The 16086-nt window shown below is 39.7% G+C and overlaps 2 protein-coding genes across 2 annotated transcripts; both read left to right on the forward strand.

Annotated features, from left to right (window-relative positions):
* The first annotated feature begins 1850 nt into the window (after nt 1–1850).
* On the forward strand, nt 1851–4593 carry LOC122990603. The gene is made up of 7 exons (XM_044363994.1): nt 1851–1941; nt 2156–2903; nt 3043–3105; nt 3269–3349; nt 3644–3724; nt 3920–4000; nt 4190–4593. Exons 2-7 carry the CDS (start codon nt 2739–2741, stop codon nt 4325–4327), a joined length of 609 nt encoding a protein of 202 aa, XP_044219929.1. The 5' UTR covers nt 1851–1941; nt 2156–2738; the 3' UTR covers nt 4328–4593.
* LOC122990595 lies at nt 4014–11931 on the forward strand. Its single transcript, XM_044363984.1, is given in 3 exon segments — nt 4014–4270; nt 4600–8828; nt 8830–11931. Coding segments are annotated over 2 exon segments (7275 nt in total). The 5' UTR covers nt 4014–4270; the 3' UTR covers nt 11876–11931.
* The last annotated feature ends 4155 nt before the right edge of the window (nt 11932–16086 follow it).

A 16086-nucleotide genomic window follows, 5' to 3' on the forward strand; every position in this document is an offset into this window, starting at 1 on the left:
CGCAATTGTAACCGGTATGTTTTTCTTCCAGCTGCTTTGCACAGACCTGTCGGCACTCCTGATTGGTTCATTTGAATTTTGAAAAACGCGCAGGTGAAGGTATAAATACAGGTCAGAATACGTTTGCCGCCTGTTGCTTTGTTTTCGGACATTGTGACAACTGGTGAGAGAGCGAAAGAGCGAACAAGCTAGCTTGTGAGCATTTCAGCGATTTCAGCAGCGATTTCAACAGCTTTGCATTGCATTCTTGGGATCTTCGGTGGACTTTTGGTGAACGCACTGTGAGTGAATTTAATGTTTTATTATAAGCGACAAAATGTAAAGGTAGTTTTGGCTCGTTATCCTTTTACCGTCATATGTATCATTAGCTCCTTAAACTGTTGCAGCTAAACTGTTTAAATGGTGTCATGTGAAAGTGGCGGCTGTAGTTGGCGGCATTCTTATATTTGTGGTGATATTTTCTAACATGAAGTCAAATATAGATTTAGGAACAGTGTTTTTTATGCTTTGAGTATAGCTATTGGAAACGTTTATCCTGTGAGTAACTTACATGTTGTTTTAACGGCTGTAGCTGTTTTCGAGCTATCCAAAATTTGAATTAGCAATATTACTTTCATTGTGAAATATACATTGTAAATGCACCTTGTTAAACAAGGTAGCAGCTAGCGTTATGGTTAACGCCATCCTGTCAACCAAATATAGCCACTCTTTCTTACAGCCTATGGTCTGTAAACTTATACACATGGTCGGAGTCCCTAATACTAGCAACATTAACCATCTTATTTTATCAGCAAAAATATATCTCTTGTGGCCGAAGTTGTTTTAATTATTGTGTGTGTGTGTGTGTGTGTGTGTGTGTGTGTGTGATACACGGACAAGAATTTGTATAATTTTCGCACTACTGTACATAAATGTAAAGATGTATGAAAAATGTAATTGTATATTTATTGTGTGTTATAAGTGTTTTTGTAATGTCGTATTGAATCAATTGTGTCTGCATATTTTCAGATGCCTCGCGACAAGTCCTTTCGCCGTTCTCAGGCAGCTAGGCGGAGAATGGCGGAGCGCCGTCTTGTGGTTTTCGGACCTCAGCGGCCTTCCACTGGCACCTGTGCCCGTATGTATTCAACTGTTTTTTCAGTGCAACTTTTCCTTATATGTATATGCATTACATAGTTGTAGTATAATTGTAACGTATGTGTCCATGCATTTGTTTGTTCCAAATTTTTAATTGAACTTTTTGTGGGGTTGTTGTGTTTTTATAAACAGGTGAGGGCACAGGTTTTCGTCATAAGGTGAAGAAGTGGCCAATTTCTGCTTTGACTGGGCGCAGTCACAAATTGGTCATTCCACCTGAGGATCCTGACAAGAAGGTATTATTGGTTCAGAGTTTAATAAAAAACCTTTGATGTAAAGAGTTGTTATTGATTGTAATTGATTAAATTGTTTGTTGTTCCAGTTCGTTCTTGTCATTGGAGCCTCCCATCTACGGGCCATGGTAGATGGATTTGTGAAGATGCCAGAGGGACGCCTCTCCTTTGGCTTCATGTCGACCCCGGGGGCCTGTGCGTCTGAGTTGAGGACCGAGATGTTGCATGCTGCTGTACCTCGGACACCCGACGCAGTCTGTGTGATGGCCCCCAGCAACAACCTGACCGCCAGCAGGACGGTTGATGAGGCGGGAGCTGACTTTCGACAGTTCCTGCGCAGCGCGCGCAGTCTTTGGACAACGGTATGCTTTATAGTAGTAAATAGTCTTTGGTACTACGCATTATTTGATTGGGTTACCTGGTGAAAATTGTATACAATAATTTTCATCATTATGGAAATACTTTTGTTTTGTATAGGTCTTTGTCCAGGATTTCACACCTCGCCTGAATGCAGACCTGGGTATTCAGGAACTCATGCGGCAAGAGTTCCATCGTGTGGCAGCCAGCATGGGTAAGTTGAAAAGAAAGTTTTAGTGTTAGTTTTGATATGTATAACAGATGATTTCTTTTTGGCCTATCTGATTATAGGAATCAAAGAATTCATTCAGTTAATATGATATAAAGTGACAAATTAATATATGTAGATATTTCACTGTTTCATGATGTGTGTGTGTGTGTGTGTGAGTTTTTTGTTTCAGTGTTGTTGTTTTTTTGTTTTTTTTTAGGTATCAGATACTTTCCCACCGCTGAGCACTTCCCCTTGGATCGCCTGGACTTGTGGAGCAGAGATGGTGTAAGTAGAACAATATCTGATAAGATTGCCAATGAAAAACTTACTATACTCAAGTTTAGTTGATTTTTAAAGTGCAATTCATTGTAGATTCATACAGACATGAAAACTTCTGTTTTGTAAAATGTTATTTATTGCTTATATTTTGCAGGTCCACCTGAGTGATGCTGGCGGTATGGCGATCCTCTCTCAGCTGATCTGGATGTCTGCTTATCAGCTATTGGAGACACCACCACCTACGCCCCAGGTTCCTCTCAGGACTTCACCCCCTGGGAGAACCTTTGTACCAAAGGTGGTGGTGAAGGGAGAAGCACCTGTGCCGCGTCCGTCAAACCCTTTTGACTGGACAGTTGTCAGCAAGGGCAGGAAGGTGAGACATTGCATATTGTATGTGTGTTTTAGTTTTTGGAGTGGAAGATTTTTCCTGACTAGTGTAACACTGTGCGGACAAAGTGATATCCATTTGTTGCTGTACCTGTGTGCATGTTTTGGCTTATTTTCAAGATACATTTGCAACAATGGTCTTGTTCTTTTGTTTTCCACAGGCAGATGAAACATCAGTCAAGTGTTTCATCCCGCTGAATCCCGTCCGTTTCAGCAGTGCCGTGTTGGATGCGATGGACAAAGCTGTCCCATCGCATCTCCCTAGCCCTGTGTGCACGGCTGTTCCACAAGGCAAACTGGTAATTTGCATTCAAATTGTATTTGTGAGGCCTTTTTATAAGTGTTTTGTCTTGACACAGAATGGGACTGTTATATTGTATGAATTTACTTATGCCCCAAATTTGTATTTGTATTTAAAATGTTTTTGTCTTACATTAGAAGCCAAATGTGGTCCGCCGGCAGAAAGCTGTTGCCTCAAAAAGGAAACGTGGACAGCAGCAGGTTGGTAACTTTTCTTTTTTTAAATGTTATATTTACATTTTTCTTTTGTATAGTTTGAGAAGATAGTAATGACATATTTACCTGTTTGTAATATTCAGGGAGTAATTGTGAAACAATGATAAAGTACATTTATACAGTTCTTTCAATTGTGTTTCCTTCCTAGGTTGTGGCTAAACCTGGCACCCAGCTCGTGTCTTGTGAGGCCTCACCTGGCTGTCCTGTGAAAGACGTTCTGCCGGTGGAGGTTTGTGTGAATGTATTTTACACTTCAGCATTATTTACAATCATGCAAGTCTAGTTTAAATTGGTAGCCTATAAGGTTGCATATAAAAAAACATGGATTAGTTATACGCATTGTATATCTGTAAAGTCGAAGCAAATTGTATAATACAGACCTAATGTTTATAAAGGATGTTTTGTTCTTGCACTAGAAGCCAGAAGATATTTTGTGTCACAGCAGACTTGCAAGGAAGTATTTTAGTAATGTGGTTCATTCATTTTGTTTAATTTTATTTTGTTTTTGCTTTTTGTGTTGTAGGAGGAGGCAACCCCCTGTTTTGTGGAGGTGTTTTCCCAGGATTCACCTACCATTGTCAAGACAGTGGTTGCAGGCGAGGAGGTAGGTGCTCTCACTAAAAATTTTCTGTTTCGTTCTGGTTTCTTGTAATGGAATTAGTGAAGCTACTTTATTGTCACTGTTCATGTAGTATAAATGATAATTACAAATTGATATTTTTTGTAGCATTAAAGCCCCATGTCTATGCAGTTTATACATTGTGTTTTTTCATGGGGTATTTTGTTTTTTGTGTTGTAGGAGGAGGCAACCCCTTGTGTTGTGGAGGTGTTTTCTCAGGATTCACCTACCAGTGTCAAGACAGTGGCTGCAGGCGAGGAGGTAGGTGCTCTGAATGAAAATTTTCTGTTTCGTTCTGTTTTCTTGTAATGGAGTTAGTGAAGCTACTTTATTGTCACTGTTCATGTAGTATAAATGATAATTACAAATTGATATTTTTTGTAGCATTAAAGCCCCATGTCTATGCAGTTTATACATTGTGTTTTTTCATGTGGTATTTTGTTTTTATAGGAGGAGGGAACCCCTTGTGTTGTGGAGGTGTTTTCCCATGATGCACCTACCAGTCCCATTCAATTGGTTGGAACAGAGGAGGTTTGTGCTCTTAGTCTGAATGTTTTTGAATCTAGTCATCAGCTATGCTATTGTTAGTGTAGTATATGCATGATTGAAAACAGTTTTGTTATTATTTGTAGTAGTAGTAGTTGCACTTTGGAAACGTAATATAGTCTAGATGAAATCAAGTGTAAACATGGAAATAGTAACCAGCCTTTTTTGTTGAACTCAATAAATACACCTAACTAGATGAAGACTAACTAAAGGTGTAATACAGTCTGTGATCGAGAGTGTTTTGTTTTGTCTATTTCTGATGAGGATGATGATGGGAGCGCACTGATCAAAATCTCCATTTATCTTTATTACAGATGCCGGACAAGGAGAGTCTTCATCATCAGCACTCATCAGGATCTGGTAAGGTGAAGAGCAAGGCTAGCCCTAGCTCCAGCGTATTATGGTCTTCTGTAGTAGCTGGTACTTCTAGCCATGTTCAACATAGTGTAACAGGTTCGTATCATCAGGGTAGTAATCGCTTTAAATATGGGGGATTCCAATGTATGGCTGTTGGTTTGGTAAGTCTGGCAAAACATGCGGTTGACAGTGTTTTTGCATGGCAGGTAAAAGATCTAGACAGGGTCGTAGTTTTAGGTGATCAGTTGTACACGTCTTTGAGAGACAACAAGAAGATTAGTGGATCATCTAAATTCTTGTGTGTTCCTGATTTGCCAAAGCACTCGGTTATAGATGGACATAACTTTGAGTTTCGTTATGGTGACTATGTATCGGGTGATGTCAGTGTGGTTGATGGAGAGTTTATTCAGGCTGGCATATTCATGTCTCTACAAAATGGCTTGAAAAACATGTTTGAGAAATACGATACATGTTTGCTAACATTGTGTGGTACCACGTGTGCAGTCATTCGTCAAAACGGACGCTATGCGGTTGTTGATTCCCATGCGCGCAGTGCTGCTGGAATGCCAGATCCTAACGGTAATAGTGTTGTTGTATATTTTAGTTGTCTTAAAGAGGTGTACAGTTTCATATGCAATTTGTCTACATCTCTCACTCAAAATGACAGACCATATGAGATTGCTGGTGTTCGTGTCATTTGCGGGGGCAGTAAGTCTGAGTTGAGAACAACAAAGTGTACTGACACTGTCACGACTTGTGAAACTGCATCCATGGCTTTCGGTTCATCGCTGGTATGTGGTATTCCTTCAGGAAGTAAAGTTGACCGAGGTACAAAGCGTAAGATTACAGGGCAAACTTGTGCTGCTAAGAAAATGAAAAGGAATAATGTGGCTGTAGTGAATTCAGATGTTGTGTTTGTCAGTGATGTAACTTCGAAAAAGCTGTGGTTTGATCCCATTTGTAAAGATGTTGCGCAGGCTTTATGTACACAGTTTAATGTAGAGTTTGAGAAATATGATGCACCAATGCCTACAGAAGTTGGTCTGTTGGGAACGCCGTGTAAGAATGAGAAAATAGTGGCTGACGGTAACTGTTTCTTTAGAGCGATTTCCCAAGCTGTTAGTGGAACACAAAAGAACCATAGGAAAATTAGACTTGCTGTTGTGAAACAATTAGAGAGTAATGCTGCGGACTATAAAAGTATCTTGAGAAGTGAATATTCTTCAGTGGTAGAATACATTAAAAGTTCAAAAATGCGATATGTTGGCAGTTGGGCAACTGAGGTTGAAATACAGGCAGCAGCAGATTGTTTAGGAGTTAATATCTTTACTTATCATGATGATCGATGGCTAGAATATAGTTGCAAATATAGGTGTTTTTCAAAACAGGGGATCTACTTAGAAAATTGTAATGGTAACCATTATGAAAGTGTTGTTTGTGTTCATCAGCCTGAACTCCATAGTTGTTATGGTAGCTGCAAGTTGAACAGGTCTGAGTCCAAAGTGTACAATTTGAGACGGCAGAGTGCAGAGGAATGTTCATGGGTTAGCGCTGTGACAGAGAACACAAGTAAGAGCGATCAGAAAGTCCAGGAACAGAGTACAGCAACAAATAATGCTATTTCTAAGTATTTTATAAAGAAAAAGTATCTACAAATGAAAAAGAAATATCAGGAAAGTGTGCAGCATAGGGAGAAACGTAAGGAAAAGATTAAAGTGAAATATCAGAAAAATTTGTTGCATAGGGAGAAAGTTAAGATAATGAGTATCGGGAAATATCAGAAAAATGTGTTGCATAGGGAGAAAGTTAAGGAAATGAGTGTAAGCAAATATAGGAGAGATATGTTGCATAGACAAAGTGTAAAAGCCATGACTAAAGCGAGATATTATGGAAATGCTGACCATAAGAAGCGTGTTTTAGCAGCCAACAAAGTGAAGAGGCAACAATTGAAAGAAAAGGCGGAGCAGTTTGATTTTGTTATGGAGCAGTTTTTGGCTAAAGTAAAGGATGGGCCAGAGTTTGTGTGTTGCGTCTGTCATAGATTGTTGTTTAGACATCAGGTTTTGAATTGTAAGAGGGATTTTTATAACAAGAATGAAGCAGTAGCATCATTTGCAGATAAATGTATCACTGAAGTGTATTTACACAAATGTAATAAGGACTGTGAAAAGCCATGTCAGTTGTTGGATACAGCTAGAGGTTGTCTGTGGATTTGTTACACTTGTCATGGTAAGATTAATAAAGGTATAATGCCACCTGAATGTGCAATAAACAGTTTGAAAGTTGATCCCATTCCACCAGAGTTGGCATGTTTGAATAGTTTAGAGCAGCATTTGATTTCTTTACATATACCATTTATGAAAATGTTAGCGTTACCTAAGGGAGGACAGAATGGTGTACATGGACCGGTAACATGTGTTCCAGCAAATATTGTGCAGACTAGTAATGTTCTGCCTCGTTGTAATATGGAAGGATCTTTGTTGCGTGTAAAATTGAAACGCAAGTTAACGTATAAAGGGCATTATGAGTATCAGTTTGTTGATACTATGCATGTAAGGCAGGCATTGCAATATTTAAAAAGGACAAATGTGCATTATAAAGATGTAGAGTTTAATGAAGCTTGGTTAAATGAGTTTTGTAGGGAAGAGGGTGATTTAGGGAAAGACACTGATGGTGATGTTGAAAGTGGTAAAGTTGATTGTGAAGATGAGCTTTTGCACGATAGACAACAACATTGTATGTTTCAGGATACGTGTCTCATGCCTGTGGATATTGGTCAGGAAATGCTGGATCAATATTTTGACGATATATTGAACCTTGCTCCAGCAGAAGGAAATAGTCCTGTAAAATTGCTTTCGGATCATGCAAACGAAGCCAAATGCTTTCCGGTGTTGTTTCCGCAGGGACGTAATACTTATCATGAAAGTAGAGCAAATCGTTTGACGTTGTCGCGATATTTTAATAACAGAATTCTACATGCGGATGGTAGGTTTGCACACAATGTGGAATATATCTTTTTTGCGCAGTACATGTCTGAGATTGAGCAGGTTGTTTCTAATGTATCCATAGCATTACGAAAAGGGAAAGGCTGTTTGTCTCAAAACGTACCTGATAATAAGGTAAACGATATGTTAAAAAATGATGAATCTTTGAAAAAGTTGTTGGAGTTTGATGATGGGTATCGTTTCCTTAAACCGATTCGAGGTACCCCAGCTTTTTGGCAAGGAGCACAGCGTGATCTGCTTGCTTGTGTTCGTCAGCTCGGTGTTCCTACCTGGTTTTGTTCCTTTTCTTCTGCTGATATGCGCTGGACAAATCTTCTGGATAGTATTTTGAAGCAGGAAGGTAGAGCACAGACTGCTGCAGGTTTAGAGTGGGCAGACAGGTGTGATCTTTTACGCTGCAATCCTGTCACTGCGGCCAGGATGTTTGATTTCCGCTGGCATGTTTTTTTGAGAGAGGTACTTATGTCGCCATCACATCCGATTGGTAAAATTAAGGATTACTTTTATCGAGTGGAATTTCAGCAGCGCGGTTCACCTCATGTGCATTGTTTGTTTTGGATAGAGAATGCTCCATTGATTGATAAAAACACAGATGAAGAAGTAGTTGAATTTATTGATAAATATATAACATGTGAGTTGCCATCCCAAGATGAGACTTTATTGGAAACTGTCACTTCTGTGCAGCAGCATTCAAAACGACATTCAAAAACTTGTAAAAAGAAAAACACGGTTTGTCGTTTCAATTTTCTGAGGCCAGCATCCGCTCGAACGTTTATATGTCGCCGTAAAGATGATGAAGAGTGCAAAAAAGCATGCAGTTGTGAGACAGATAAATCTTCAACGTGTGTTAATCATAGTCAGAAAACTTCAAATGACATGAAGAAAAAACATGCAGCAGAGATAATGACAAAAATCAAGAATGCTCTTTCCAATGAGAAGAATAGTTTTGATAGTGTGGTACATTTATTCCAAAGTGTAGGGATTGATCAGGTCACTTTTGAGGCTGCATATACGTGTTTAGCTAGAAATACACATATTGTGTTAAAGAGGCAAGTTAATGAAGTCTGGATAAATCAGTATAGCAAACCACTATTAAAATGTTGGCAGGCAAATTTAGACTTGCAATTTGTTGTTGATGCGTATGCGTGCATTGTTTATATTATCTCTTATATGTCTAAGGCAGAAAGAGATGGGATTGTTGTTAGGGAATGCACAGAGAGAAGCATCTAAGGAGGGAAATGTTAGTGCAAAGGAGGCATTGAAAAATCTAGGCAGTGTGTATTTGCATAACAGAGATGTGTGTGCTCAAGAAGCTGTATACAGATTGACAAATATGCATTTAAAGGAATGTTCAAGGAAAGTTGTATTTGTACCGACAGGGGACAATATAGTTAGAATGAGTTTGCCTTTGAGTGTGTTGAAACAAAAGGCAAGATCGCGCGCTTGTACCTCAGAAGATGTTTGGATGACTAGTTTTGTTGACCGTTATAAAAATAGGCCAAATGATAGTGTATTCAATGACATGTGTATGGCAACATTTGCATCTGAATATCGTGTTTTGAGTAAAAATGAAAAATCCCAGGCCAGCATTAAATTAAAGAATGATTGTGGTTTTATCACGAAAAGAACACTAACAGATCCTGCAGTTGTTCGTTACGCGCGCTTTTCTGAGACAAAAAATCCAGAATTGTTTTACCAAAGTATAATGCAGTTGTTCTTGCCGTATCGTGCAGATGTGCAGCTAAAACCTCCAAACTGTGAGACATTTGCACAGTTTTATGAAAATGGTCATGTGAGGTTTAGTGATGGGTCAAGACATCGTGTTAAGTCAGTTGTTGATTTGAATAGAAGTCATTTTGAAATTAAAGCAGATGAATTGGATGAAATCCAGAATACAATTGATAGAGATGGTGTATTAGAGGATGCGTGGTGTGAGTTGTGCCCAGAAAAAGAGTTGGAGCGTTTACAGTGTGACCAAGAACGAAAAGACAAACAACAGATAGTGGAAGAACATGAGGAAAATATTCCAGATTTAGCAGTAACTAGTCAACATGTTGCACATTTGGAAAAAAGAAAAAACATCATGTGTAGAAGTGAAGGTTTGGCTTTAATTAGATCTTTGAATGAGACACAGCTTGCTGTTTTTTATCAAATTCGACAATGGTGTTTAGAGAAAGTATTAGGGAAAAATCCAGATCCCTTCCATGTATTCATCACAGGTGGTGCAGGGACAGGAAAAAGTCATTTAATAAAAGCGATTCAATATGAGGCAATGAGGCTATTGTCAGCGGTGTGTCGTCATCCAGACAATATTAGTGTGTTATTAACGGCTCCTACAGGGATTGCTGCATATAATTTGCATGCATCTACTATTCACCACACGTTTAGTATCGGAAAAGATGTTGGTTTACCCTACACACCTTTGGGTGAGGAAAAAGTTAATTCTTTGCGCGCTAAATATAGTGATCTTCAGATTTTGATAATCGACGAAATATCAATGGTTGATCATAGGTTGTTGTCATACGTTCACGGTAGGTTAAGACAGATTAAGCAAACCGGTGATTTCTCACCATTTGGAAATGTGAGTGTAGTTGCTGTTGGAGATTTTTTCCAGTTGCCTCCAGTAAAAGGGAAACCCCTATATGTAGATGATGTAGGTGTCAGCTTGTGGTCTAATCTGTTTAAGGTCGTTGAATTAAAACAAATCGTTAGGCAAAAAGATAACGTGTTCGCAGAGCTATTGAACAGGGTGAGAACTCGATCAAAAGAAACCCCAATGTTAAGCAGTGACATACAAATATTGAAACATTGTGAAACTGGTGAAGTCAGCTCAGCTTTACACATATTTCCTACAAATAAACAAGTAAATGAGCATAATTTGGCACAGCTGCTTAACATTTGTCCTGAATATGTCGAGATAGATGCTCAGGATTTTGTGAATAATAAGAAAACAGGCAAACTAGAATTGAAAAATGGACATCATGCGAAAACATATAACACATGTTTGACTGAACAGCTGTTGTTGGGTGAAAATGCGCGTGTAATGCTGTGTAAAAACGTGGATGTTACAGATGGTCTTGTTAATGGGGTTTGCGGTACTGTAACTCATATAGTTGGTGTAGATAAGGGTAAGTTTCCTCTCAAAGTGTATGTTAAGTTTGATGATGAGCATGTTGGCGCGCAGAGGAGGAAACAATCGACGAGTAGCTTAGTTTTCTTTGGTTCCACCGGTATTGAACCAGAGGAAGAAAAAGTTACTAACAAAGGTGGTATGCGCCGACAGTTTCCGCTGAAACTTGCTTGGGCTTGTACGGTACATAAAGTACAAGGTATTACTGTAGATAGTGCTGTTGTTTCTCTTAAGAAAGTATTTTCTGCAGGCCAGGCATATGTAGCCCTAAGTCGTGTTAGAACTTTGTCAGGTTTGGTGATTCAAGATTTTGAAGATAAAGCCATATATTGTAAGGATGGTATTCAGGATACAATTCAGAGTATGCCTCAATTCTTGAACCAAAATATAACTAGACACAAATTTAGTACAAGTAGTTTTACTGTATTTTTGATGAATGTGCAAAATTTGACACACCATGTATCTGATTTGGCATTATGTACACAGCAATTGCAGCTTAACTGTATTGCTGTTACAGAAACATGGCTACCTGCTGCTTCCTCATTTGAAGCTGTAAAGATTGATGGTTTTACTTTTCATGGTTGTCCACGAAGTTTATCTTACAATAGCAACAATCCAGCACTGATTGAACTTCAAGGACAACAGCATGGTGGAGTCGGCTTTTATAGTGCAGACAATTTGGAATATAATATTATCAAAGCAACAAATGTGAATTTGGAATGTTTTATTTATAACTATGTTACATGTAACATATTAATAGCTGTCATTTATCGACCACCATCTTATCCCATGTCTTTATTTAAAGAACATCTAGGCAAATTAGTTGATTGGCTAGATCCAAAAAGTAACACAATTGCAATCATGGGAGATTTTAATGAGGACATCTTGAAATCATCAACAATCTGCAAATTTCTAACAGACAAAGGGTACATTCAATATGTTACACAGCCCACAACAGAGAAGGGCACATTAATTGACCATGTGTATGTGAAAACATCACATTATGAAATTGAATCAGTAGTGTTGCCAACATATTTTAGTGATCATGAGGCGGTTGTTTGTTCTTTTAAATGTATATCTTCTGACATAGGACAGTAATACTTTACAACTGTTGTAGATGTATGTTTTTAGTGAGCATTATTTGGTGATTTTTAACTTTACTTTTAACTTTATGAGTTGTATGTTATTTAAGCTTATTTATGGCCAAGCATGAAATATGAAATGAAACTGGTATTTTTAACCATTTTGTGTATTAGGTGTTGTAAAAATAAATGACAAGGGTTTCTTTTTCCTGCATTACAACAGCATTTATAAGTCTAACATGTATTGATAATATTTGATAATGCACAAATGACATTTGGTGAACAACTACAATATAATTGTCATTTTGACATAATATGAAATGCTGCCATATGCTGTGGGTAATGCAGGTTTTGCTTTTCCTTCTATGTAGTGTCAAAAAGCAAAAGGCACCGGTAATGGCTACTCCTGATTTATACTGGGATGGGGTTCGATTCCCTGCGGTGCCCTGCTGATCAATTTGACATTTACATAAAAGCATGTCCTCCAGCGCATGTCAAAGTGTTGCCCAGTCGAAGGTCTTTTGTCAGTGACTTGTAGATGTTTCCGGACTCAGGCTGTTTTCAGACAAATCAAGGAGAGAAACATCACTTCCTTTGTGCACTATTTTGCCTTCAGCTGGGACTGCTGCGTTGAAATGCTGTAGGGGGCGCTATCGAGCCAGTTTGCATCACTGAATGAATATTTTAAAGTAGACATGCTCAGGCCTGGATTGATATCAAACCTGTGAAGTTTGAGGTAGATCCAACCGTGTACACTCAAGTTATATCAATTTCCTCTGTCATGGCGAAACATCAAAAGTCAACGCCACGCCACGGCCAAACCATCATGATCATACACTAGTCTAGATGACACACACTGATTTTTAAGTCCTTACGATGGATTCTGTAGGAGGAGTTCTTTAAAATACAAGGTATGCGAAATGGCCAAGAAAAGGCAAAAATGTACCATTTTTTTCAAGATGGCCGACTTCCTGTTTGACTTACAATAAGGCTTCAAGAGGCTTTTTTGTGCGTGTTGACATTATACATGTGCCCTGTGAATTTCATCTTTCTACGTTAATCTGGAAGGCGGGGCTGCAATTTTGAAATTTTAAAGGGGGCGCTGTTGAGCCATTTTGCCACGCCCATTCAAAGCGACCACATAGGATTTGAGCTGACATCACTCTAGACATGTGTGTCAAGTTTCATGACTGTAGAGCAATCCCTTCTCCCTGAAAAACAGTATCATATTTCATGGCGAAGGATGTGTCGCCATGGTAACAGCATTCAGTTTTGGGTCATGAGCTGCCAAATGTAGCATCACCAAGGTCTTGTTTATTAGCTGACTTAATTTCAGGTGCATCAGCCAAATTTCCTAGGAGTAATTAGACAAAGTACGACGCATGATACTTCCTGTTGCCAGTAGGTGGCGCTATGACTTTGGCTAAATATGAGACTGAACATGTGTTCAGATTGGGACTCTTAACAAGCATATGAAATTTGGAAAAGATTAGACCACGTGGAGTCAAGTTATAAGGCATTGAAATTTCATGGCGTCACATCGAAATTCGCCGCGTCGCCATGGCAACACCTTTCAACGAGGGGTCACCAACTTCATTATATAAGATCTCCAAGGTCTTGAGGCTATTCTCAGTAAATTTCAGCTGGATTCCATCACCGTGCTGCCCACAGGGCGTCAGAGCGTAAAACATGTAACTTCCTGTTGCCAGGAGGTGGCGCTATGACTCATATCCTGTATTGTCACATGGACCCGTTCAGGGCGGGACTCTTATGAAGCACAAAAGGTTTGGCTCTCTTAGGATCATGTATGCCGGAGTTATAGCCGTTTCATTTTTCATGGCGAAGGATCAAAATTCGCCGCCCAGCCACGCCCCCTAGGAAAGACTAATGAGAATTGTTTTAATAACTTTTAATCTCCTATGCCTGTAGATGATACGGACCGAATTTGAAAGTCCTGGGGTCAAATCTCTAGGAGGAGTTCGTTAAAGTATGCGGGCTGGAAATGACAAAATCGGTGCAAAATTTCAACTTTGATACAAAATGGCCGACTTCCTGTTGGAGTTAGGCTATGTGTCCTTGAGACTTTTTGGTGCGTCTGGTCATGATACATATGCATACCGAATTTCGTTCTCCTACGACAATCTGTATCGAGGAGCTCAATTTTCTTGACTTTCTAGGTGGCGCTGTCGAGCCATTTTGTCCCGCTTTATTTCGAGACCCATTAAATATCGAAATTTTCGCCAGTCCTGACATCTGTGCAAATTTTCATGAGTTTTCGTGCATGTTTAGGCCCTCAAAAATGCGTTTGTTTCGGAGGAATAATAATAATTAAAGCTGCAAGCAGCGATGATCGGGCCCTCGCACCCCAGCGCATGTCGAAGTGACGCTCAGTCGAAGGGCTTTTGTCAGTGACTTGTTGTGTAAAGTTTGAGGTAGATCCAACCGTGTACACTCAAGTTATATCAATTTCCTCTGTCATGGCGAAACATCAAAACTCAACGCCACGCCACGGCCAAACCATCATGATCATACACTAGTCTAGATGACACACACTGATTTTGAAGTCCTTACCATGGATTCTGTAGGAGGAGTTCTTTAAAATACAAGGTATGCGAAATGGCCAAGAAAAAGCGAAGATGTACCATTTTTTTCAAGATGGCCGACTTCCTGTTCCACTTACAATAAGGCTTCAAGAGGCTTTTTTGTGCGTGTTGACATTATACATGTGCCCTGTGAATTTCATCTTTCTACGTTAATCTGGAAGGCGGGGCTGCAATTTTGAAATTTTAAAGGGGGCGCTGTTGAGCCATTTTGCCACGCCCATTCAAAGCGACCACATAGGATTTGAGCTGACATCACTCTAGACATGTGTGTCAAGTTTCATGACTGTAGAGCAATCCCTTCTCCCTGAAAAACAGTATCATATTTCATGGCGAAGGATGTGTCGCCATGGTAACAGCATTCAGTTTTGGGTCATGAGCTGCCAAATGTAGCATCACCAAGGTCTTGTTTATTAGCTGACTTAATTTCAGGTGCATCAGCCAAATTTCCTAGGAGTAATTAGACAAAGTACGACGCATGATACTTCCTGTTGCCAGTAGGTGGCGCTATGACTTTGGCTAAATATGAGACTGAACATGTGTTCAGATCGGGACTCTTAACAAGCATATGAAATTTGGAAAAGATCAGACCACGTGGAGTCAAGTTATAAGGCATTGAAATTTCATGGCGTCACATCGAAATTCGCCGCGTCGCCATGGCAACACCTTTCAACGAAGGGTCACCAACTTCATAATATAAGATCTCCAAGGTCTTGAGGCTATTCTCAGTAAATTTCAGCTGGATTCCATCACCGTGCTGCCCACAGGGCGTCAGAGCGTAAAACATGTAACTTCCTGTTGCCAGGAGGTGGCGCTATGACTCATATCCTGTATTGTCACATGGACCCGTTCAGGGCGGGACTCTTATGAAGCACAAAAGGTTTGGCTCTCTTAGGATCATGTATGCCGGAGTTATAGCCGGTTCATTTTTCATGGCGAAGGATCGAAATTCGCCGCCCAGCCACGCCCCCTAGGAAAGACTAATGAGAATTGTTTTAACAACTTTTAATCTCCTATGCCTGTAGATGATACGGACCGAATTTGAAAGTCCTGGGGTCAAATCTCTAGGAGGAGTTCGTTAAAGTATGCGGGCTGGAAATGACAAAATCGGTGCAAAATTTCAACTTTGATACAAAATGGCCGACTTCCTGTTGGAGTTAGGCTATGTGTCCTTGAGACTTTTTGGTGCGTCTGGTCATGATACATATGCATACCGAATTTCGTTCTCCTACGACAATCTGTATCGAGGGGCTCAATTTTCTTGACTTTCTAGGTGGCGCTGTCGAGCCATTTTGTCCCGCTTTATTTCGAGACCCATAAAATATCGAAATTTTCGCCAGTCCTGACATCTGTGCAAATTTTCATGAGTTTTCGTGCATGTTTAGGCCCTCAAAAATGCGTTTGTTTCGGAGGAATAATAATAATAATTAAAGCTGCAAGCAGCGATGATCGGGCCCTCGCACCCCAGCGCATGTCCAAGTGACGCTCAGTCGAAGGGCTTTTGTCAGTGACTTGTTGTGTAAAGTTTGAGGCAGATCCAACCGTGTACACTCAAGTTATATCAATTTCCTCTGTCATGGCGAAACATCAAAACTCAACGCCACGCCACGGCCAAACCATCATGATC

The sequence above is a fragment of the Thunnus albacares genome, chromosome 2, assembly GCF_914725855.1.
Source record: "Thunnus albacares chromosome 2, fThuAlb1.1, whole genome shotgun sequence".
NCBI classification, from domain to species: Eukaryota; Metazoa; Chordata; class Actinopteri; order Scombriformes; family Scombridae; genus Thunnus; species Thunnus albacares.